At 42.6% G+C, this 25,652-nt stretch overlaps 1 protein-coding gene across 4 annotated transcripts in view; it reads left to right on the plus strand.

The window, feature by feature from the left end:
• Nucleotides 1-25,652, plus strand: part of CHUK (component of inhibitor of nuclear factor kappa B kinase complex) — a 31,574-nt gene that overhangs the window by 2,391 nt on the left and 3,531 nt on the right. For all 4 annotated transcript variants that reach the window (XM_055720688.1, XM_055720689.1, XM_027815340.2 and 1 more), the window contains 16 exons: nt 2,736-2,805; nt 6,358-6,446; nt 7,143-7,232; nt 7,867-7,991; nt 9,108-9,215; nt 10,773-10,908; nt 11,933-12,127; nt 12,510-12,612; nt 14,932-15,055; nt 16,314-16,465; nt 17,498-17,559; nt 20,016-20,125; nt 22,255-22,304; nt 23,142-23,238; nt 24,070-24,217; nt 25,088-25,224. In XM_055720688.1, the coding sequence (XP_055576663.1) occupies nt 2,736-2,805; nt 6,358-6,446; nt 7,143-7,232; nt 7,867-7,991; nt 9,108-9,215; nt 10,773-10,908; nt 11,933-12,127; nt 12,510-12,612; nt 14,932-15,055; nt 16,314-16,465; nt 17,498-17,559; nt 20,016-20,125; nt 22,255-22,304; nt 23,142-23,238; nt 24,070-24,217; nt 25,088-25,224 (1,796 nt within the window). The remainder of the gene's footprint in view (nt 1-2,735; nt 2,806-6,357; nt 6,447-7,142; nt 7,233-7,866; nt 7,992-9,107; nt 9,216-10,772; nt 10,909-11,932; nt 12,128-12,509; nt 12,613-14,931; nt 15,056-16,313; nt 16,466-17,497; nt 17,560-20,015; nt 20,126-22,254; nt 22,305-23,141; nt 23,239-24,069; nt 24,218-25,087; nt 25,225-25,652) is intronic.

Genomic DNA, 25,652 nt, shown 5'->3' on the forward strand with positions numbered 1-25,652 from the left:
ATGTAAAGTGGAGAAAAAAAAAACGTGTGGGAAATGAGGCTTGTGTTTTTGAAACCAGAGGACAGAGAGCAATCCAAGGGCAGATACTCTCTTATCCTGAAGCAGCGTTTCCTTTCATGGAACTGTTACAGCATTAATGCAACTTCCCGTAGCCTAGATACACCCAGCCTGTTTGGCTTTGCTGCAGTGTGTCTCTTACCTGGTTTTGTTTCACCTCTATCCAGTGTTGTATTGCTCTCAGCACAGGGATGGATCCTTTTAGTACTGGGCTGGACTGGGGCCTCCAGGTCTTCAGAGACTTTCCTGCTGAACGGGAAACTGCCCTACTGCAAAGCAGCAACACCCAAGAGTAAAGGAACCTTTCAGCAGCTCCCCAGGCAGCAGCTGCATGGCCCAGTAGAATTTATGCTCTCTTTCCTTTGCAGCTGGCTTCAGGAAGCAGCCATTTGTATAGGGATGAAGAAACAAATCCCTGTTGGCTAATGTTTGCTTAGAAGTCACCTCGTTGAAGTGATTGGGAAGTTAATTTCACTGTTGGTTTTGGTACTGCTGTTAAATAGCACTGGATGAACGCAAGCAGATTCTGAATGCAATAACTGCTTATTTGTGATAGCAGCTAGTGAACTGGTAACTTGCTGAGCCTCATTTTACTTTTTGGGGTTGCTTAAAACAGTAAGGATAATTTTAAGAGACAGTTTTAAGGTTGACAATGAAAGGAAGTGGGTATATATGAAATCAGCATTTGGATGTTGCAGACACATGTAGGTTACCATGTTCTCAGCGATGCTTGGGTGTTTTTGCAGAAAAAGTTTTGAGACTACTTGAAGGTAGATTGGAAGCCCTGGCCAAGAAAGCTCTACTTACAATGCAGTATTTGATCATTTAATTCCTAATGAATCTTTTGATGTTGCATAGATGCTGGGACAATTACGGAAGTAACATGCTTCATTTAATTTGATCACATGTAACACTTTGTTCCTTAAAGAAAAAAAATGCATGTTTTTTTTATTTCTGATCCTGTTCTTTAAATCTTTTCTCTTACACTTGCTTGGTGTTATTTTTGTTTTGCATTGCTGTAAGTTTCTCATTGCACTTGTGTGATCTTCCATAAAGCGTGGAAAAGCATCAGCTTCTGTCTATGGGCCGCGCACATTTTCATGCTTGTGCTCTTTCAGAGAAGGGTGGGCTCTGAGTTTGATTTCTGACTTTGCCCCTCTTGTCCTTTGTTGTTCAGCACATCTACTCAGAAGTTAAGGAGCGAGATGTTGAAGTTTGGCGGCTTCTCTGTAGAGGTGTGACTACTGGTTGTGCCTGAAGTGTGGGAGGCAGGCAAAACCACGAGGATACATCATGGCAGGAGTGGCTGCAGTGCAGAAGTGTACCCTCAGTCTAATCTATAAAAGCCTTCAGTGAAGTAAAAATCAGATCACAACTTGGCTGACTCAGGGCATATGCAGGAAATTGCTGGTTACTTATTGACAGATCATTAAGACTGATTGGGAGAGGTTTTCTTATGGTGCTTCCACTAGACCTTTTGCTAGAGGAGAAAAATTTAGGGCAAGGGAGGAGAGATGAAGCACCTTAGAGTGGAGACAGGGCTGACAGTTCAGGTTATGCTCCGTGCTGTGGGTACTCCAGTGATCCACAGGCCAGTGATCTGCTTTTTAGCTCAGGCTTAACTAGGTGGGCAGCCTGAAAGCCAGCATGCTGAAGTGTCAAGCAGCTGCCTCTCATCGTTGGAGGGCAGTCAGGAAGGAGACTGTGTCCCAGGGCAGAGCTAGCCAGCAATCAAGCGCTGAGCTGAAGAAGGTGACTTGTGTGAAATGGGACAGTCTGCAGCCATAGCACCATTATCAGAGTTACCCTTTACTGGTTTTAAGGTGCCTGACCATGAGGTGGGTGGCTGGTATCATGGGTTGGACCCTGCAGGGCTCAGGCAGCATTAATGGAGTGGGGACTGACTACAGGTGACTGCACATTGTTTGGCAGCCACTTGCAGTGGGGGCTGATACCTGGATGTTTGTGTTTTCCATAGCATGGAGTATCACTTGGGTACAGCACACTGAGGAAAACAGGCTGTGTTAGAGTCCATGGCCAGCTTGTGCAAATTAAAGCAGCAATTGCTTTGGGCCAGCTAAGCTGTCTGGGAGCAGTAAATAACTGCAGTGATCGTCTCTTCTGTGACCTACGCTGAATTTAGGCGTTAACCTGTTAGGTTCCCTTCTCATCCTTTTGTCAGCAATGTGTGTTTGAATGCCAAGGGCTTAGATGTACATCCATTCCTTTTGCTTTTTGTCACTCAATTTATTTTCCTCGCTGGAGAGTTGTTCTCCCAAGCAGCAGTCCTGCTTCAGGTATATGGGGTGTTCCCAAACTTCATGAGATGAGGAACAAACTCCAGGAGCCTTGGGATCCCTGTTGCCTACAGCCATATGGCCCTGCCTGTGTCTTTTGCCCATTTGCTTTCTGATGTCTCTTACACTTTTGTGGTATTATTCTAGTAGTCCAAATCTTTTCAACCTTATCTCTGCACTAAATTTTTATTTTGTCTGAGTTGTTTTCTTTTTCTCCCATGCTCTTGTTTCACAAAACCAACTACGTCATTCAACTGGAGTTATCTTTGAACTGTGCTGTTTTCTGTGTCATGTCCGCAGGGCATGGAAGGAGTTGCTCTTGACTGTCAACAGGGGTCTAAACTGGTTTTGTTTTTGTTTTTTTTTATTTATTTACTGTAGTTGCTGAACAAACCGGAAAACTGCTGCGGACTTAAGGAAAGTCAAATACTTTCTTTGCTTAGTGACATCGGTATGTAGTCTAGTGCCTTTCTTGTGCTTTGGTGTTTTTTGTTGTTGTTTGCTTGGGGGGGTTTTGTGGTTTTTTTTTTTTTTGGGGGGGTGTTAATTATGTGTAATGGCATGTTGCTTTTTCAGCTGACCCTGAAAAGGGGACTTAGGAGAACAGGGTGTTAAATCAAATCAGGTTTCTATTGCAGAGGAAGGACTTGATATCCCTACTGATCACAGAGACAAGAAGCTTTCACTAATGACCTGTCTGTGGAATGGAATTTGAAAACCTGTGTAGTGGTCAGTTGTATGTAACTATGACCTTAACATTTTATTTTGTTAAGGCCACGTTTTTCCATTCAAACCCCGTTTCAGTACATGACTCTGGGAGTGTCAAACCGTTATGTTATTTGAAGGAATGTAACTTTTACAAGCCAAAAAGCAAAAACCAATGTGACAAGTGCCAAAGTTGCCCTATGGCTTCTCTGTGTAGGTTTTGCTTAGTAGGAGGGAAATTTTGTTTGTTCAGGGTGACACTACAGAGGAGATGACAAACTGGAGTGGAGCTGAGAGCAAGATAGGTAAGAGCATAGCAGAAGAGGAAGCCAACTATGCGAGGGCTAGTCCAGCAATCTTCTGGCTAATGATTTGCTCTCAACTGAGGGTTGATTAGGTAGGCAATCCCAAAATAAGCATGTCTAAATGTTGAGAAGCTTCTTGTTTTGGAAAAGCAATTCTGTTGGTCTGCATTAGAGCTGTGGCTAGTGCAGTGGTGGAGATCATCGTCTCCTTTACTTAGCACTGGTGAGGCTACATCTGGATACAATTGTCTGCATCTGGCCCCGAGTTCCAGAGGGGTGTGGAGATCCTAGCAAGGACCTGCAAAGACAGCACAAGGCCTGGAGCACCTGACCCACCAGGAGATGGGCTTATTGAGTCTGGCCGCAGGGAGGCTGAGGAAGGTCTGAGTGCTACAGAAAAGGGCACTTGTAAAGGTGATGGATAGGACTAAACTGTACTTGATGAGCAGCATAACAAGGGCACCAGCCCTATGTTGCACAATGGCAACTTGAAGCGCGAGGATGGAGAGGAAATCTCCTTTCCCACTAACACTGCCGTTGGGCTGCGTATGGCCCTAAGAAAGGTCCCAAGGCAGCCTGCAGGGAAGTAGAGTGATGACAAGATGAAAATTAGCCAGACATCAACTTGATTTGCATTACAGAAGGTGTCTGATGTCTGTGGATTTCAGATTCTGCAGTTTGGAAAGGGAGCAGGCAGCAAATCCATACAGGATGGGAGTAGCCCAAGGTGACACCACTGCTCATGGGGAGCAATTTAATTTGATACCTTTGGGTGCCTGCTTTAAAGCCATTTCCCAAGGCTGTAGTAATCTAGGAGAATGATTCTATGACAGACTTGCTGGCATCCAGGAATGTTTCATCAAATATCTCATTTTTCAGACTGTTGAGCTGTAGCTTGCTTGATGCCAAATTCTTGATCACTGAGGGAACTGTAAGAAAATAAAAGATGTGAGACTTGAAACTGGCCTTCCTTTAGAAAGTACCTGGCTTCTTGGACACCATTGGAGGGACAAGTCATCTGTTTGAGCACGATGCCTACTGATGGTTTCTTTAGCAATTAGGCTTTCCAGTAGAGCTCCTTGGTTTTTTAGTTCTCTTACAGATAACATGTCTGTACTTGTAGGAATGAAGCTAGTTTTGGCAGGAGAAAGCATTTTGGATGTATTGGCCTGGGCTTCTGTCTTTCAGTGCTCAGAGGGCTCAGCTGAGTTCCTGAAATCAAGCACAACCCTGTATTCCTTCCTCCTTATTCCCCTTCCACCTGCAGAATGGGGTCTATTGTCTTCATAATGAGTTAAATGTCTCTGGCATGTCTTTGGCAAAGAGTTGAAACTGCAGTGGAGAAGAAATGCAAGTTAAAGCTGGTAAATGTGTAATGATAAATCAGTGAAGGTTGAAGACTTTCTCCCAGATGGGAGAAAGTGTTTGAACTGTGGACAAGGCATGTTGGTTGAATATTTCTCTTAAAATAATGAATTTATATAGTCACGGCTGGTTAGAAGCAGGCTTTACACGATGTGCAGTCAGAATATCTTTTGCATAGGAAAATTTAAAATACTCCCATGGTGGAGATGAGAAAATACAATACCTGCCTTGGGCCTTTCATGGGACCTTTTCTTTTATTTCCACTTGACCATCTCCCAAGATTGAAACGTCATTACTTTGAAAGAAAAAAACTAAAAACCAAACTTCAGATTTTGTGGGTGGTCTTTTGCTTTTTGGCTGTGTCCTGTGGCAGACACTTGGTAATCTTTTATTTAGCAGCCAGTGTTGTTATTTGGGTGGATCGGTAGTGAATTTTCCCTTTCCTGCAGGCAGGATTTCTCTTGTTTTCATTTTTGTTAGTGGCTCTGCAGACCCCTCAAGGCAGTTCAAGTGTGGACTGTTGCCACAAGGCAAAGTCCTGCTCTTTGGCTTTTCTTGGGGCGTGCTCCTCTTCCCTCCCCTGTTGCATTCACTCCCATACCCAGGCAAGGAGCAGGTTCTGGAAACCAGACTGGCTAAAACCTGATTATTTGTTTCTTAGCAGTTTCCAGCTGGATTGGTCCCAGGATCAAGCTGATCATGTGGCGCCATAAATACTTGCGCCACCATGGAAATTACTTCTGGGAAAGGAGGGTTTGGGACCCTGTGTTCCTTCTGGGGACAGCCCTCACATAGGCTGGCTTAAAGAAATCATGGAATTTCAGTGGTGGGGATGACAGAAGTGGTGCTACTTTGAGCACATCAGTCCCTCATCAGCAGAGGGGAAGCCTTGAGCCCCTAAGTTCAGTGTTGTTAATACTTACTGGGGCATTGCTGGTGGCATCTCAGTCAGCTGCTCCATGCAGTGTTAACCAGAAACTGCCCAGCAGTCGTTTTTTAGCTCCAGCAGTGCTTCTGCTTCGTTGCAGCTTCACTGATGGGGTGGTTTGCGATGTGGTGCTTTGGCAGTAGTGGCAGTTTACTAGAAGCTTTGTAAGCCACTATTTGGCAGTAGTTTTAGGTCAAAGGGAAACAGCTTGTTTCATTTGCTTAATTTCAGTGCTTTCTTTCATCAGCATCTTGCATAACGTGTTCACATATATAAATAGCTCCTTTTGTTACCTTGTGTTAATTTACCAAGATCTTAGGCTAGAGGACACGCAGGGCTGTTTCAGGCTGCCTGCACATTTTGGAGACCTGTTTTGCTTGTCTGCATGCTGTGGTTCATTTTGTAACTACAGTTTGAGAGGAATTCAGCAGCTTCTCTTGTAAGGGCAAGACATGTGACCTGCAGTTATGCCATGAGATCTGAACTCTGTAGCAATCTCCATTTCTGCAGAGCAGAGGAACAGAGCTAATTCAGTCCTACAATAAATATCATGAATCTGTTGAGTCAATAGTTCTTAATGGTGCTTTAAAATGAAGATTTATTGATGTCAACCCCAAAGTTAGGGATGTTAGATTTTTATCAGATGTATCTTTAATCAGTGTGAGTTTATTTTATATTAAATCAAACACATGTCTTTCAGGGTCTGGTATCCAGTATTTGCATGAAAACAGAATTATACACAGAGATTTAAAGCCTGAAAATATTGTTCTTCAAGATGAAGGTGGAAAGGTAAGCCAGGGGGCCTCTGTCAGTAGTGTTTCCACTGCCACTTCTGGAAGTTGTCAGCAGCTTGGTCTGATCTGAGAGAAACAATGGAGAACAAGTAGTTCATGTCGTTGAACTGGGCTGAAAACTCAACTGTGAATTTAGTAAAAGTTTATGTTGTCTTGAAGCCACAAACTCGGTTTTGCTTATTATTAAATCCTTGTCATTAAAACCAAATGACTTTGGCTTCCATTCAGGAACCCTGCCTGCAACAGAATATGAATAATTAAGAGATTGTAGTGTGTCCCTGTGTGTGTGGCTTTGAGGGCTGCATGTAAAATCAAGCCAAGTTCAAAGAATCGACCTAATGGATTTCTTAGTGAAAATTGCTTTCTTTATTGTTACTCTTTAAACAAATTACTTTCAACTCACAGTTAAAAAGCTAGCTACTCTGTTTGGCCAAGCTGTAACTGGCAAGCTACTTTATTTAAAATCCAGTCTTGAGTTGAGACAGGTGGACAGCGCCAACTTACGTGTTGAAACAGCAAGCCTTAACACTGTGTCACATGCAGAAGCTTTGCTGTGGACTTTCTCCGGAACTTCCATTCTGGCTTTCCTCTTGAGTGTATGCTGTGGATGTAACTGCACAGTTTTTGGGTTGTTTGGTGAGTGTGTTTTTCTGAATTTGCTCTTCTGATTAATTATTTAAACTGTTTACAGATTGTTCACAAAATAATAGACCTGGGATATGCAAAGGATCTGGATCAAGGAAGTTTGTGCACTTCATTTGTTGGAACATTACAATATTTGGTAAGACTGGGGTTTTTTTCATTTATACAAGTGATGTGGTATTGCCACATTTTATAGAATCACAGAAGTGTGTGTCAGAAGGAACCAGCAGAGATCCCTTCTTCATCCTCCTGCTCATAGCAGGACTGTCACCAGCACTAGGTCAGGGCAGCTGTGGCTTGGCCCAGCCAAGCCCTGAAACATCCAAAAATGGAGCTCCCACATTTTCCTGGAGACCTGTCCCAAGGGTTTTCCCTCTGCAGGGGAAGAAGTGTTTCCTCATGTCCAACCTGAACCTCACAGATGGTGATCTGGGGCTGTTGCCCCTCACTGTATCACCTGTCACTTCCAAGATGAGTTTGGCCCTGTCCATCTCCTCTGTGCCTTCCTGTGCCACGGCTGGGAGCTGCTCTCAGCCTGCCCCCAGCTCTGGCCTCCCCACAGCCAGACAGCAAGCCCAGCTCCCTCCCATTCCTCATGGATTGGGCGCTCTAGGCCCTGACCCACTGGGCAGTGTAAGCGGGGCCACATCAGAGTTCCCATGCTGCCCTGGAATTGGGGCCATGCCTAGACACAGCTTTGTCTCTGCAGAAATGCAAGTAAATAGATGACCTGAAATACTACTTTCAAAGTGTCTTTTTATGATCCTTTTTAGGCTCCAGAACTCTTTGAGAATAAATCCTACTCAGTTACTGTTGATTACTGGAGCTTTGGAACGATGGTGTTTGAATGCATTGCAGGATTTAGACCTTTCTTACATAATCTACAGCCGTTTACCTGGTAAGACACTTTACTCTGCAGGATGTGATGCCAGGCAATAGGAATGACAGCTGCTGTGTGTGGTGAGGTGACAGTGTGGATATTTTTATATTTCCACTTCTTACTTTGCAATACCAGGAGTATACATAAGCTTGGATTTTAAAAGGGTGGTCCTACAACAGGAGAAAATAGGAATCTTGCTTTTCTGTTAGCATTGAAATAATAACAGGAGAAAAGGTAAATCTGAGGTTTTATGCAAGTGTTAGCTTAAAAAATTCTTACGTGTTAACAAAAAATAATTTTAACCATGTTGCAATGGTTTCCCTTTTAATTGCTAAGCTTTGGGAGTTCATTATTTAAATAGTTCAGTACTTTTTGCATTTATTCCAGCATGGAAAACTTGATTTCCTAATGTAAGTAGGAGAAGACTAATGCATGAATGAGATTAGAAACAGCTCTTCCCTATCCATAAAAGAAGGAAGAGAACAGCACAGGCCATACACATACAGCTTCAGTTCCAGTTGGGGCTGACTGTGACACAGAGCAGGCTGGCAGCCTCCCGGAGCAAGAGGCATGCAGCTGCCTCACAGCTGACTGATGGCTGTAAACTTGCCCCAGGAAATCCTGCTGCTCTGAAGCAGATGAGCTCTAGGCAAGGTTCAGACCAGTGGTGAAGTGAGGAAACAGACACAGTTGCTGGTGATGCTTTCCTTGGATCCAAGAGCCTGCAGTGTTTTTAACACTTATTAGGTGCTTCACTCAGATCAAGGTAAGGGCAGTGGTTTTGCCAGATGACTCTTGCAAATCTTATCTGCCTCAGTGTGTGGAGGCTGATTTTGTTGGTGCAGGCTTGCTGTGTGGGCAGTGAATTGTTACCTGTTGACTCTCTTGTTTGATGGCTGTCCAGACCTCCTTCCAAGCAGATGCAAAAATGTTTCCAAAGACAGTTAATTTCAAGGGCTTCCCTCTTCCACTTGGAGATATTCTGGATCTGTTGTTTGAAAATGTCTTTGTCCTGAAAGAAGAGCTTCTTTTCTAAAGCTACTAGACTCTGGTGCTTTTTGCTGCTGCCATATTCAATTGGCCCTTTACAGAAGTAACATTGTCAGTATATCCACAAAGGATTTTATTTTCTAGGCATGAAAAAATCAAGAAGAAGGATCCAAAGCACATCTTTGCTTCTGAAGAGATGAATGGGGAGGTTCGCTTTAGTACCCATTTGCCACAGCCTCACAGCCTCTGTGGGTAAGTGTGTCCTTGTGGCAATGTGTGATAATTTTTGGCTTGTCTTTTAAACTGAGGGCTTGTCCTCTTTTATCCCAAGCACTGTGGGGTCCTCCTTCTTTCTCCTAAGGAGTGTTTCAAGCTCCTGGCAAGCCACTGTTTGCTGTTAAGGAATAGCCCATAGCCACATGACTTTTGGTTTTTTTTGATACTTTGGACTGTCCCTATAGTTTGTGGGATGATGACAGTTCACCTTGCAGTGTGAACTCTGCAACTGCTTTCCACCCGTTATCACAAGGCCACTGAGTAACATCTACCTGATAACTTGATGGTACTGAATCTCATAAACCAAGGGCTTGAGTTAGCTGCTCCATGAAAGCAGAAGTTTCTAGTACTTGTGTTGTGGAAAAACCTGCTGCAAGTCCAGGCCAAGAGGCCACAAAGATGGTCAGAGCCTGTTGAATAGAGCATACGAGGAGAGGCCCATGAAGCTGGGCCACTTCAGTCTGGCAAAGAGAAGGCAAAGGGGGGTCTAATTTTGTCTTCTACTATCTGTTGAGGAGTTACAGAGACAATGGATCTAGGCTCCTCTCAGAGGGCCAAAGCAAAAGGACCAAAGGCAACAGCACAAGTTACAACAAGGGAAGTGAAATTTGGGCACAGGAAAAAGGTTTCCCCATGCTAATGATGCATCCTTGGGGCTGCAAGCAGTGAGGGATCCACATCTGTGGAACTGCCTAAACTTGATTGGACACAGCCCTGAGCAGCCTGCTGTAGCTGTGACATTGGCCCTGCTGTGGGCTAGAGCTCAGACCGAAGACCTCCAGGAGGGCCTTTTAATTGGTCTGTACCAAGTCAGAAGTCAGACTCTAATCATTTGTCACTTATTTAGCACTTGTGTCTTTAGATGTGCCCAGGTTTGCAGCACAACTGATTGGCACCGTTAGATTTCTAGGAAAAGTACTGGAGCCAAGAATGAAATAAGTAGCTTTGTGCCAGTGCTTTAGGCTTTTTGTGCTGTGCCCTGTCTTCAGGGACATTCCTGACATTAAACTTACATGCTGCTTGGTGTGGATGAACATGGAGGAGAACCTTCCAGGTGGCTCTGCAACGTGAGAATGGTTATTCTGCAGACAAGGCTTTGAAAACTATTTTATTTTATGGATGGGGTTTGGAGGAAAAAGAACCAAAACCCAATTCACCTTATCCATTTTGACACGCCTTACTGATGTGTCAAAATACTTTTGACTCAATGAATAGGAGTCAGAAAAAGTGTACTGCAGGGTATATTGGATGGGGGTTTGCACCTGCTGAGGTCTGTAAAGACTTTGGTTACAGTGGGGATGCTCACTCTGGATGTGCTTTCCTCCCCTTCTAGGCTTTCCCTGCTGTCAGGATGAGTGACTGCAGTGAAATCTATGTTCTTCATGCATGTTCGTTGCACACACATGGTCTCTTAACAAAAGAGTTGTAACCTTGTAACTGTATTGTAACCTGTTGTGAGATCCTAGTTTCCCAAGTGGAAACTGAGCGTTGTGGAATATCTGCCTTCTCTTTCTTATGGCCCTTCTGTTTTAGTTTAATTGTAGAACCAATGGAGAATTGGTTGCAACTGATGCTGAATTGGGATCCACAACAGCGGGGTGGAGGTTTAGATCCTGAGACCAGTCGTCCAAAGTGTTTCCTAATAATGGATCACATACTGAATTTGAAGGTGAGTGAGGGTTGATACTGGGTTTAAAGGCCTACTGAAAGCATCTCTGAGAACAGAAAGGGTGTTCAGTGGCACAAAGCTATAATCCTGGCATCATCCAGCTGCAAGATCATGAGGAGTATCTTTCTTGGTATGAGGAAGTGAGCGTGTATAAAGCCTGTCTATTGCATGTCTGAAGGCAAAATATCACCAGCAATATTAATCTCTAGGTTTACACTTGGAGGAGAAGAATGACCCTGTATTACTGTCTGTCGTCTCAAAAGGACTCACCAAGATCAAGTAATGGCTTAATATTTGCTAGTAACAGTGTTCCTCAACTATCAGGAGTTTACTACTGATGCTGTGACCTCCAGGCCCATGTACCTGTAGTATAACAGAGATTACATTCACCTGACTCTTCCCCTTCAAGTAATTATTGGAGCTTTGCTGGAGTAAGATGAGCTGAGGCAAGCAAGTATAGAAGCCAGAGGATAATTTTGCCTGATCTGGAAGGACTTCAGAGGAATTAAAGCTAAAAACACAAAATATTGTGCCCATAGTTGGGATTTGTCAAAATCTGTATATTGTGGTTTGGGTCCTGCAGTCTGACCAGATACAATAAAACTGTAGAGAGGGCCCTGAGAGTCGTGGGAAGACAAGCACTGATATGTAACAGCTTATTTGTATGGAGGGATTAAAGGAAACGTAACTCCATTTTTTGGGAGTAGTACTGGCCAGCATCAGAGACAGCAAGGTTCAAGATGGCCTTTATGCTAGGTTGTCACCATTCTTTTGATGTAATTAAGCTGCAGCGTGGCTTGTGAAGGCTATTAGTATGTCTGATTGTAATTTTCTCTGACATTAAAAGTTACAGGCACAGGCTTTGAGTGTTGTGGGTTTGGTCCTGAACTTGATTATTGTAGTAATTAAAACTCAAACGATGTTCTCAGTCTAACATGTTAATTGCTACGTGCTCCCTCCCAGACCTTTGTGTCCTTTGTCTTTGATAGCAGTGACTTGTAATCAACTTGTACTCTTTTTACAGATAGTACACATCCTAAATATGACCTCCGCCAAGATTGTTTCATTTCTCTTGTACCCCGAGGAAAGCCTTCATTCCCTTCAGATTCGGATTGAGTTTGAAACTGGAATAAGTACTGGAAATCAGGAACTGCTGTTAGAAACAGGAATTTGCCTGGACCCTCGGAAACCTGCTTCCCAGTGTGTTATTGATGGCGTAGTAAGAATGATTCTGTTTAATGTCTTTCACATTATCAGGGAATTTAAAATCTTGGGGAAGTTAAATTGCCTTAATCTTTTCCCGCTGGAGACAGTTCTGTAAGTGTAGTAACTCTTCAGGTATAGCATTATTTCCTTTATCAGCTAACATAAGCAGATTCTTACGGTTATACTCTGTCTAAATATTTAAATAAAGTAACTTGCTAGCAAAGGGTCCTGTCCTGTGTTTCTGTGGGATCTATCAAAATCACATTTTTAAGGCCCCTGATAAGAAGAGTGTCTGCCCACAGTAATAAATTCATAATGTAACAAGGACCCGCTGGGTTACTAGGAGCACTGTTTGAGATTTCTCTTGTTTATGGTCTTTTCTCTTTTCTCACTAGAGAGGCTGGGATAGCTACATGGTCTATTTGTTTGATAAAAGCAAAACTGTCTATGATGGACCCTTTGCTTCTCGGAGTCTGTCTGACTGTGTAAATTACATTGGTAAGTATACTGGAGAGCAGCTGGGAACTGAAAGCGCTGCTTCTCACGTAATATGAAGTAGATTTGCCATACAAATCCGTGTGTATTATCTTGAAGGGCACTGTCTAATTCAGAGAGGACTATTTGAGAAACCTGGAGCAGCCTAACAAAATTTCATCTACAGTGCTGTATCTCCACGTTTTTTAGATTTAACCATTCAGAGAATTTATTGCCCACCCTTTGGGAGCTCTCCTATAGAGAAAATTAAGAATTCATTTAAGGTTTTTGCCCTTATATTAAATTCTGTGCACTGAACAGTATCTGCCCCGCCTAAACACCTGAACCTAAGTATTGCCCCACTTAAACAGAACCATGATGTGAATGAAGGCTTGGGAGATAATATGTGCAACCTGATGTTGTAGCCTAGAGAGGGAAACTTCTGTCTGTACACTACATCCTGGAAAGAAGATTGTATCTTGGGGGCAGTGATTTCATTTGCACAGCCTTCTGATCTGCTGATGGGTCTTGTCCCTTCACACCCACAGAGTGTTACAGTGACATCATGCTGGGAGGTGTTTGCAGAACTTGAGTGATAGGCCACATAGACATCCTTCAGTGGTACCAAGGGTCAGGGACCGTCTTATCTTAGGGTTTAGCATCTGTAGAAGTTATATACGCATCCCTTCTCCTCCCTGTGCACAGGTACAAACAGGTTATAGCTTCTTGCAGTCCTGGCTCCTGAGACTGGGTGCTTTGGATGCTCATGAGTAGTTGCCCTCCTACAGCTCTTCTAGATATGCTTCTGAATACCATATTAGCATCCTGAGGGTAGAGGTTACCTTTTTTGCCCTGTACTGTCTGTGATAGTTGCATTTCAGCTGCGATCCATCTCTCACGTCTCGCCTAAGTTGAATGAACAGGTACCTTGCTCTATGCTGCTGATCATTCTGGCACTACACAAGGAAACTCGGCTTACTCTGATCACAGAGACAAGCCAGCGTGTTTGGCCATGTTGCACCAGTTGCTGTCATTCCCTTGTGGAGGTTATGAACTAGAACTGGTCTTTGGAGACACTTGGCAGAGGTTCAAAACCTCTTGTACTGTCTTCCCAGCAGCTTTCAGCTCTAGTGTGTCCATAAACCTATGGGACTGATCCTACTTCTGGTCTCACCAAGCAGAGCCAAGTGTTTGAGACCGTCTAGGCCCCTCTTGAGTTGTTAGGAGTAGAGCCTGCCTATTGCTGCATGGATATTGGTGGGATCTGCTCCAGTTGGTCCCACTTAGTTCTGGTGCTGTTGTGTGGCCCTGGCATTATCAATACACTTTTTTAGACCATGCATGAAAGCTGCTTCTCGGCTTACAGCTTCCCTTACATGTCTCCTGAAACAACAGTGGTCACCTGCAGGACCAAATATACCTCTATGAAGATGTGTGTATATGTATGTATACCCATTATACTTGTATGAAGGACCTTGTATATCTCTATGAAGGAAAAATTAGCGCCAAGGGTCAGGAGACATCTACTAGGTTATTGCATGTAAAGGAAATGCCATGTGACATAAAGCTACTGTTAAGTTGCTGAGTTTTCTTTGGCCTGGCTCTGCAGAAGTTGTGCTGGTTTTCCCTGTCTCCTTTTATTGTCACTCAGGTTTATTCTGATTGGGGTTTTTTTCCTGTGTTCTGGGCTATTTAACTTTGGTGAATATCATTGTGTGGCATCGTTGTGCTGATTCTTTTGGAGCTAAGGCTTTTTACAACATGTTTATTGATACCTACCCCAACGTACTGACAGTTCCCTGTCTGTAGGAGAACATGCCTGAGTCCTGCATCTTTTCCCCTTAAACATCTACACCAGCAATCTGGGAAGAAATGTACAAAAGTTTGAACACATCTTCAGATGAAACACAAGTCAGGACACTGTCCAATATCAGCTGATTAAATGGAGCAATTAAATTTACTTTGCTAGCTTGGGCAACTGCTTTAGATAGATGTTTTGTATAAACCCACCCATGGGTCCTGCCTTGTGCCGTTTCATGTAGTGTGAACTGTGTCTGCTAGTGCCATCAGACCAAAGTGGTCAAAGAAATCGGTACTGGAGTAGCTGTGAGTTCAAACGTGAGCTGTTGCCTGGCCAGTAGCAGGCTGTCAATCACCTGGGGAGCCATAGCATGAAAAGCTTATACATGCTTAGGCAGCGTCACACACAAATTGAGCAGATCTTACGTGACTTGATCCCTTACTTTAAGCACCTGAAACAGGAATTAGGAATGTTGTAAGCACTGAAGTCCTTTCCTAGAGTTGTCCTTTCATTTGTGTACAATTGTGGTTTTTTGCATTCAGTACAGGATAGTAAAATCCAACTACCAATTCCTCAGCTGCGCAAGGTATGGGCAGAAGCAGTTCACTACGTGATTGGGCTAAAAGAAGATTATAGCAGGCTTTTCCAGGGCCAGAGAGCTGCCATGTAAGTTGTTACTCCTCATTCAGAAGATTATTATTCAAATACAGAGACTTTTTGCATGGAAATGTATTATATCTTGGGGCATTTTGGTTACCCAAAGTTTTACAGCCCTCTGCTGGTCTGTACTTTTACATTATAAAACGTAGTTGGGCTGAGAGCTTATTCCACTCCAGGAATTTTACTGCATAGTGCCTCACATTGATGATAAGTGAAAAAACTTGAACCTTGAATATAGTCACAAACTCACAGAATAGCTGAGGTTGGCAGGGACCTCTGGAACTCCTCTAGTCCAACCCCCCTGCTCAAGCAGAGTCACCTAGAGCTGGTTGGCCAGGACCATGTCCAGAAAGCTTTTAAATATCTCCAAGAATGGACACTCCACAACCTCTCTGGGCAACCTGTGCCAGTGCTTGGTTACCCTCACAGTTAAAGAGAGTTTCTTGATGTTCAGAGGGAGCCTCCTGTATTTCATTTTTTTGCCTATTGCCTCTGGTCTTGTCACTGGGCACCACTGACGGGAGCCAGTCATGCTCTGTGCTCGGTGCACCCTCCCTTCAGGTATTTGTACGTTTTGATCCCCACTCAGCCTTCTCTTCTCCAGACTGAACAGTCCCAGCTTTCTCAGCCTTACCTCATAGGAGACAGGCTCCCAGTCCCTTAATAATGTTCTTAGCCCTTCATTGGCCTCTCTCCAGTATGTCCATGTCTCTGGTGTGGTGGGGAACCCAGAACTGGACCCAGGTGTGGCCCCACCACCAGTGCTTAATAGAGGGGAAGAATCACCTCCCTCAGCCTGCTGGCAACATTCCTCCTAAGGCAGCCAAGAATAGTCATTTCACAAGTGGTAGCAGAATGAGTGGAAATGTTTGTTATATTTGTAGGGTTTGGTCCTGTGATTGAATCACAGAATAGGCAGTGTCATATATTTCAAGTGATATAAAAGGTGCCAACATTTACCGGGGCAACATGCACTACAGGACCTTGTAAATACTAAGAAATACTCTAAAATGCACAGACCATTAAACTGAGTTTGACAGAAAAACTGGCAAATAAGGAAGTACTTTCTCTTTTGCTTGCCGAGGACCTGCAGCTTCTGAGGATATGAGATGGAGTCTATGACCCCACTGAGACTCCCTGTTCCAAGGAACTTACAAAATTTTTTGCTAGCTATGTCTTTCCTTCAGGTAATGTGACAGCACTGGCCACATCAGTCCAGATAAGCTTTTCAACTAACATGTGTTGTTCTTACTTAATTTTTTAGGCTCAGTCTTCTTCGCTATAATGCCAACCTAATCAAAATGAAAAACAATATGGTGTCAGCATCTCAGCAACTGAAAGCAAAGCTGGAATTTTTTCATCAAAGCATTCGCCTTGACCTGGAGAGATACAGTGACCAGATGGCTTATGGCATATGTACGTTTTCTGTAATGCTTGCCTGGGTGTCTTGTCTGATCCTATAAAGGATCAGACTGGCTATGAAGGACAGTGGGTAAGAACTAGCTTAAAAGAAAATGAATGCTGGTGCTGCCATTTTGTTCCTTGGCATCTTTATGGGTATGTTTTAGCTGAGGCAGATGCAGAAGGGTTTGGCAGAAGCAGAGGCAGAAGGATAAAAAGTAACATGTTTTTGGAGACCTTCAGTGACAGTGAAACAGGTGGTCAGCTGTTCCGCACTGAGAAAACCAAGCTAAGAAAACTGGAGTATTAATAGTACTGGTGATGTAAATGTTCGCTATTTATTCACTCAGAGTCTTAATTCATTTGGAGCTGTCGCTGAGCATAAAGTGGAGGGCAGAGTTGCTGCGCTTGGTGTGCAGTGGAAGGGCCACTAACCTTCCATGGCAGAAGAAACAGGCATGGTGACTGTAGAAACACCATGTTGAACAGCGCTAAGGGAGCAATTTTGCTGTGCTTGATAGCAGAAGGTAGCATTAGTCAGGATGAGAGACGAGGTGAAAAAGCACCAGCTACAGTTATTGTCACAGAAATGTCTGGGTCTTAACAAATGCTATTCAGGGGAGAATAATGGGACTTATGCATAGTTTGGATATATGGCTAAAAACTGAAACTTGAGTCAAAAATTATGACTGGGCTGAAGGATGATGGAAAATGGAAAGACTCAATGAACTGGTTTTGGACAGTCTGTGTTCAAAAGTGGCAAGTTGTTGAGCTTAATGGTGGAGTTTAAAGACTCATACTCATTTCCGGCTAGTGATTGCAAACAGTGAAATCCTACCAAAGAGTTTGTATGTGAGTTAAGATCCGGCATGAAGTTCTGAAGTTGCAACTTTGCTGTCTCTCTGTGATCTCTGGGTCATGACTCCTGCATGGAGATACAGCATCATGCCCTTTGTGTTTAAATTCAACTGATGTATGTAAAGTTTACGTCATGCTTTATTTTTGTGTCAGTATCTTTTTATAAATTAACAGCTTTCTTCTCTTCAGCTTCAGAAAAGATGCTCAAAGCCTGGAAGGAGATGGAAGAGAAGGCCTCTCAGTGTGCCCAGGTAGGGGATATTACAGAAGCTTCATTAACTCTCTGTGGAAATCATGACATTGTATGTGCCACTGTTCTGTCCCTTCAGTGTGTTTCACATCCTGCTGGCTGTGAGAGTGTGAATATCATTAGAGATGCATTAAAAAAGAAACAGCCCCCAGTCCCCAAGTATTTGAATATAGTGATTTTAACAAAACCAGTCACTAGATTCAGTTGTCTGTGTAGGAAAAGACTATAGAGACATATTATTTATTGTGCAAAAGTAGTGGTGCTGCGATGGACAAGAGTCTTCCTGATTGGATTTATTGCAGGCAAAAATTTCCATTGCTAAAAGCTGAAAATAATACCAATCACTTACTATGCAGCAATTTCAAAATTGCAGTACTTGATTTAGGAGTACAGGCATAAATTTATGGTATTCTGCAAGCAAATACGCAAACTAGTTTTTAATAAGAGTCATCCTTAATAAATTTAGAGTGGAGCTAGAGTCGGTTCTTATTCTGTGAGTAGTCCTAATAGTTAATGCTTTTGCTTGTGGTTTATGGGCAGTTAAGCTGACATAATGGCTTTGTTTCTCAGAGAGCTAGTTCTCTGCAAAAGGCTAGTTGAAATTTATCTACTGCTTAGAATTCTGATCTCTGTTTTCTGGGAATGAACATTTTAATTTTACCTCCACGGAAAATGATGACAAGACAGAGGCCTATTTGACAGAGAATAGTTTTGCCTGCAGTTCTGTCTAGACATTTATAGGGAAGGAATAAGCTTTTAGCTGTGAAAACTAGGGACAGAGTTAGGATGATTGTAGTTTATTGTCAAAAGCTGTTTCTTCTGTTGGATGTACTGAATAAAGCTTGGGAGAAGGGAGCATTCAGAACAAGTTCAAGGAAAAATCAGCACATTTGTAATGTATTTCTGAGAGTGGAGGTCTTGAAAATATCTCAAAATGTACTGGTTTTTTTGTGATAGCAGCCAGCTGCAGGAGTGCCAAGAACATTGCATGTTCTGCTGACCAGGACTGTCATGTGGTTTGCTGGTTGATGTCTTGTATTTCTTCTCTCCCCTGCAGGGAGTTTTTGTATTGGCTCTCATAGGAATACAGAGCACAGTGATTAATACATAAAAATCCCAGACACCATTAGAAACAGGAACAATAAATTACATTGTCTTATTTTTTCTGCTATGAAGGAACAGACTGGGTAATTCAGGTTCTGGCATCTGTTACCTATCTTCATCTAAGTCAAAAGGTTCTTGGAGCCTTGATTCTGCTTGGTCATATGATGGAGGTGGGAGAATTGGGACTCCCACCTGAATTCACCTCTGTTCAGCTCTTTACATTTTGGGATCTTGTTGCTCCTTGTTAGGAAGCAAGAAAGATAAAAGGGAGGCTATTTCTAACAGAATAACTCAAAGCTGTCACTGGCTGTTCCCAGAAAACCAGGAACCTCAACAAATATTGAAGACAGAATTATGTTCTGTCTTCAAGCTGTGCAGTCCAGTTACGTGGTATAACTATGTCCGTTTATCAGGAGTGGAAAATGTTTTCCTCTGTAATACACTGTGGTATCTCAGTCTATCTAGTGGGCAGCTTAACTTCTGTGAATTCAAGAGACACAGTTACGCTGTGTGGTGAGTCGTGGTGGTCCAGATAAAGACATTTCTTTTGATAACAGGGTTCGCTTCACATTTTTCTCACAATCTGATTCTTTTTTGACAATGTGGCTGCTCACTTCTTGGTTTATCCTTTACCTGCAAGACCTAGAGACGTCCCTTTGTGGTCAAGGGGTCACATCCCATTTATACAGCCTCATACCAAGTATTTCTGCAGTTTCAACAAGGAGTATTTTCTGGATGGTGTTCAATTTTTAGATCCTGCAGCTCCAGGTTAGAAAGGAAAAGCTTTCTAACAGCGACCAGCGTTTTCTTAACCGTGCTGAGGATCTCCAGTGCATGTTTGGCACCACATACTTACTTCTCATGCTCGGAAATGCTGGCTGCCTCACCAGACTTACTGTGAGGGTTTGGCATAAAATTAGTATCTTTTATATTGCTTTGAGGAAGATGTGAAATACCAGAGAAATGTCAGACCAAAATGCGTGTGGGAGGGTAAAGTGTGAGAGCATCCTCTGTCCATACTGTAAGAGTAGGAGAAAAGCTTTACTGCTGGAACATATGTAGAGCCAGGGAGTCTGTGTACGTGTATGCAGCATGCATCTCAAAGAGAGATCATTTATGAAGAAACTGATTTTTCTCATCCAGTGTGGATGTCTGAGATCTGGATCTAGGTGATATCATGCACTGAGAACAGTAACCTCAATTATTGTAGCAGCAGTCATGTCATAGAGCTTTTTTGCTTTTTTTCTCCTGAACTCAGCATGGAGTCAGCCCATTATCCAAACAAGTATTCTGGGGATCTTTATCTATTGCTCTCATTCTTCAGTTTGATTTGTAACTACATTTTGCCATTAGGCTGAAGATATCGGGTATCTGGATGAGCAGATCATGGCTCTGCACACAGAGATTGTAGAGCTCCAGAAGAGTCCATACGCAAGGCGCCAAGGAGAGGTTATGGAGAGCTTGTAAGTCCTTTACTTATTAATTTTATTGCACATAAATGGATTTTGTATATGTCGGTGTCTGAGGGTTTGCTTTTTTGTTTGTTGGTGGCTCCCTCAGCACTTTGACACGCACTCGTCACTTTCTGCAAACTGCGAGTACAGAATAGCTTGCAATCAGTTTTAAGATCGTTTTGCTGGTAAAAGTGAAGGTCCCACCACTTGCAGCTGTACATGCCTCCTTTGTCTTGAAGTTCTAACGATTGCTTGGCAGCCTTATAATAAGGCAGAACAGGACGCTGCTCTCTCCAAAAGTTAGCAGTGCAGGATTAACATTCAGTCACAGGACAAAACTCATCTAACTTGCCTAACTTACCCTGCAGCCACACAACAACTAGACCTGGGGAAACATGGAGAAAACAGTTGGGAAGGACAGGACACTTCCTGACACTGACTATAAAACTTCATCTTGGAAGAGGATAGTCCTCGGATATATCTTGGTCTCAACTGAGGATGCATGCAGAGGATTTCTTTTTGCATTGGAGAAGAGTGAATTTTATAGTGTTGAGTGAGAAAATTATGACATCATTCTAAAATCCTGTTAAAGGTCTTCAAAATGTTTTCAAAGCAGAGATAAATAACAACTTGTGGATACTATTTGGAAACTTGAAGTATTACAATATGAAAGAGCTAAGCGGTATTATTGACCATAGGAAGACGTAGGAAGCAATTATTGTAGTTTGGGCTGTTGCTGGGAGCACAAGTGGCAATTATAAGAGCGAGGGATCAATTAGTTACCAAAATTGAAATGCCACTAATTTTTTTTTTTAATCAGAGCTCTTCTGAATGACTCTGAGTATTCTGGGAGGAAACACTGCCTGTTCCTGACATGTTCTCCCCACTCCCTTTGTGCAGAGCTAGATCAGCTAAGTTGCTTTTTGTCTGTGTGTAGTTGCAGGAACAGTGGAACTGGTGCCCGGGGGAGGAAGTGGTGGAAGGGAGAAACTACCTCTTGCAGCAGTAGTCCACATTCAGAGCAGCTTAAACTAATTGTGAATCTTTTTCCTAAAACTATTTTTTTTTTAAGTAATTTCACGACTGCAAACCCAAGGCTGCATCAGCTATTTTTGGGGTATTTAAAGTGTGCTCTAGGTTGTTCATTATTCTTGTCTAAAGCTATTCCTCTTAATAAGAGTGAAGTGAAGAACAGATTGAGTTCCCTGCTTTTTATTTTTGGGGGCTGTAGGAAGGCATACTGCAGAGCACTACCTTAAGGTTTGATTTATACAGCCATGAGGCACACATGGATCCTGGGTGATCTCAGATTTGTCTGACAGTTGTGGATGCTAATGTTCTCTTTTTTTTCCCAATGCAGCAGGAGTAAAGAGTACCTTTCCCTTGTCCTTGGCTGATGCAGGAGTTTCACGATGGATAACTATCCATCATGCTAGAAATGCTGACCTTACATAAGCAGAAGCAGCTTGCATGATCTCTTGAAACAGTACAGCTAGGGGGAAGAGGAGGCCTGGTGAGGGCCCAATAGCAGAGTTAGGTCTAGCTGAACTGCTACATGTTTCTGACAGACTTTTGATTTAGAACAGTGAAGATTTGTTCAAGGGTGGAAGCTTCAGCATTTGGCTGCTTTTGATGAAATATTTGAAAGAAGTAACGTTTATTTAATGGGAAGAAGAGAAACAGTCCCTTTTTTTTATTGTGGTGCAGCTGTCTCCTTCCATTTGCAGAATATCACTAAAATTCAGGCAAAAAAATGAAGAACAAGAACAGTAATTTCTCAGGCAGTTGTGCAGAAGTACCTATAGTTACAAAAATTAAGTTTCATAATGAAGGATACCACAGAAGGAAAACACAGCTGAGCCATGTGAAAATTTGAAACTGAAAATAATCTCCAGTTGGTATGATTATCTGAGAAGAAAATGCCTAATCAAAGGAAAAGAGACAGCTTTTAGGGAGGAGTTGGTTTCCATTACAGAAAGACCATCCCTGTGTTCCAAATGTTATACTTCCATACTAACTGTAGAAGGTGGCAGCTGCAATCTGTGAGGTTCAGCAAGGCCTGACTTAACTGCAGTGGTTTTTTTCCTTGAGTTATCTTCTTGTTGATACATGTATGAATCATTTTCTTCTTTTTAAAGGGAACAGAGAGCCATAGACCTGTACAAGCAATTAAAAACAAGACCCCCAGGTATGGAAGGAGATGATTCAAAGACTGTTTCACACTTGTACCCCATGACTCATATTTACGAACTCAAACCCAGAAAATACTGTTTAGGAGAAGGCAAATTACTTTATTAAAGTTAACATGACTCAAGGGCATACCTTAAGATGATTTCTTCTTGTTGCTGAGCCTACAGCTCTCCCAAATTCTGTAGTCCTGCTCCTCAGCCATGGGTTTGTCTTCTGGCTTTCAGTCTTGGAGCATCTGTCCTGGACACATGTGTCTGCCTTCTGGCATTCTCTACCTTTTTTCCTGCCCCCAATACTATTGATTTACTTGCCCCAGACATGGGTGAACTGCTATTCCTCTGTCATCACTTTAACCCAAGGGCAATCTCTTCTCCTCTGCTCTTCTGTCATGGATGGAGTATTATGTGCTGATCATAGTAACCGGTGAGCAGAAAGATTTAGTTACTTGCGTGTTTAGGAACTACCTGCCGTTGTTACTTAATCCAGTATCTAGACAAAAGAGTGGCTGGAATAATGTACTTACTTATAGCATATTATATATACTCTATATATTATAATATATAATAATACATTAGATGTATATTTATTATATGTTTTATATATATACACACATGAAATACATATATATTACACATATAAGCTATAGAAAGAAGAGACATTAAGGAAAAGCTGTGCCTAGTGAGAGATTGTGACAGATTTTAAGATGTTTCATTGTGTTTCAGTTTGCTTGGCTGCACTCATTAAGTCAAATCTTTCCTTGACTCTGGGTGTTTGTGTCCAGAGTGCTGCTTGCTGAAGAGCATTTTACTAACGTGGTGATTGATGGCCCTTCCAGATCATGCCTACAGTGACAGCACGGACATGGTGAAGATTATTGTGCAGACAGTACAGAGCCAAGACCGAGTTCTCAAGGAGCTTTTTGGCCATCTCAGGTACTTTATGCAGGAAAAAAAACCAAATGCAACTTGCAGCATATGTAGCTTTGTGGCAGGAAAGGAGAGGGAAAACGGTGTCCATAGGTATACTATACTTTTCTTGTAGCAATATTAATTCTGTTTCCTTGTGTCTGTGTTGAATTTCCACTTACTTTTTTAAAACATGTAGCTAATGTGTGTAGTTAGTAGGGAAGGGGAGGAGAATGGAATGGCTTGTACTGTTAGCATCCAAGAATTCGCTTTAAAATGAGACAAAATCTGCCAATGTTTAGGTTGGGGTTAAAATCTTAAGGAAAAAAAGAAGTAGTGTAACAGCTGAGAAGATAACCACAGTGGTTTTCTTCATTAATTCTTCAGTTAGCTCAGAAAAAATGCCATTATGCAGATCTCAGTAGTCAGAAAAGCATCGTTTCATTTTCTTTTCATGTGTGGCTTATGCTTAGTAGATCACATAAAGTTGTTAGCTGTGGTATAGTCAGCTCACAGAGACCAACGTGGAGAAGAGAAGATTAATAAAATACTATGGCTGAGTTGCTGTGCTGTCCATCATCATCAAGATCAATTTCTGCATTTCAAATAAGAGCTTATATTGTCAGTATTAATAGTAGTGTTGTCTGCCTGCTTTTTTGAGCCTTAACTGGACTTGGAAAAGTTCAGGTGTCTCTCCAGTCTTGCAGGTTTTATACCTGCAGCTGTCACAGTGCTGCACTAAGAGAAAGGAATGTTCTAACAGAATTTTTCTTGAATACCAAGGTGAGGCTTTTGATTTTACTTGGACATATTGCCACACAAGATGGAAAGTAACTTTGTGTTTGTTTTTTATTATAGCAAGCTCTTGGGCTGTAAGCAGAAGATCATTGACTTACTTCCAAAGATTGAAGAGGCTCTAAATAACATCAAGGAAGCTGACAACTCAGTAATGCAGATGCAGGGCAAAAGACAAAGGGAAATATGGCATTTGCTGAAAATTGCTTGTGTAAGTAGCTTTTGGACTATTTGTTTGCTCTTCCTTCTGGCGCAAGAGCCAGGAGACATCAAATGAAACTCTGAAGAGACCAACAAGGGATAACTTCCAGGCACAGTTGATTTTACTGTAGAGAAGGGAAGTTTGAGATGCTAAAAGTTGACACAAGTTTCAAAAGGTTGTAGATGAATTCATGGAAAAGCAGCCCGGTAGAGGAGTCCTTGGTCCCACTAAGTCATCAAACTGCAAATCGCTGGAGGCTGGAGTATGGTAGTCTTGCTGTGCTCTGTGCCTTGTTCGTACTTTCCCTGAATGTCTAGTGTGGGCTGCTGCTGGAGGACGTACACTGGGATAGATGAACTTCAGCCTGATATATTAAACCTATTGTGATTTTAGTGCTGCAAAAGTGAAATAGATAGCTTTCCTAGTTAGTTTAAGGTGTTTTAAGACTATGCTGTTTTTTCTGCATCAATATACAGCTGAAGCCATCTCCTGATTTCCGTATGCCTGCATTCAGGGCCAGCCTAGGAAACACTTATGTCTTTCCCCTGTAAGGAGAGTTGCTGCTGTGCATGACTCACGGTTTAGGACATGGCACCACGTCCTAATGCTTTCATGTAGAAGACAGGCCATGTACAACCTTGGGTGACTTACATGCAGACACATTTGGTACCAGCTATTTGCAGAACTGTGAAAAGGGTTCTATCAGCTGACTTGCCAGCCACAAGCACTGCCTAGATTGCATGTTACAAACAGTGCTTATGTTTAATCGCGAGTCTTGCATACAAAATAATTAATTTTTTTTTACAATAAATTTACCAAAAAAAAAGGATTTACAAAAAATCCTTTGTCTGTCACAGCAGATTAATTTCTTTTTTCTAGACTCAGAGCTCTTCTCGATCACTGGTGAGCTCCAGCCTGGAAGGAACAACCTCGACTTCAGCAGCCACGTGGCTTCCACAGGGCTCCTCAGGGAGCATACCTCACCCCCTGTCATCTATGGCAACTCCTGAAGATGGGTAAGAGCTGTTGGGAAAGGAGGCCACTCCCGAGAAGTCGGTGTAGCCATTTTGTATGTGTACACTCTGAAATCCTGTCCTCTGCCACTGGAGTCTCTAGTACTAAGGGGCATGTCTTCACCACATCCCCTGTGGTGGTTTCAGGATATGGTGGGCAAGGAGAGTTTTGACATACTAGACTGTCTCTGAAGGCAACATTGTTCAACTCCTGACAGGAATTGTAGTAATTTACTTCTGGCCACACCACAGCAAAATGCAGCAATGAGATTTTGAGCCAAGATGCAGTTTCTTTTCGTGCCCAGGTTCTAGTGCAAGTCCCAGATAAATCAGGCCATACTTAGTGCTTACAGCTTCAGTGATTTTAAAAAGTTTTAATTCAAATGGAGGTCTGGAGTCGGGGTCAATACTAAGCAATCCATCTGGTCTAA

The sequence above is a fragment of the Falco cherrug genome, chromosome 9, assembly GCF_023634085.1.
Source record: "Falco cherrug isolate bFalChe1 chromosome 9, bFalChe1.pri, whole genome shotgun sequence".
Classification (NCBI taxonomy): domain Eukaryota; kingdom Metazoa; phylum Chordata; class Aves; order Falconiformes; family Falconidae; genus Falco; species Falco cherrug.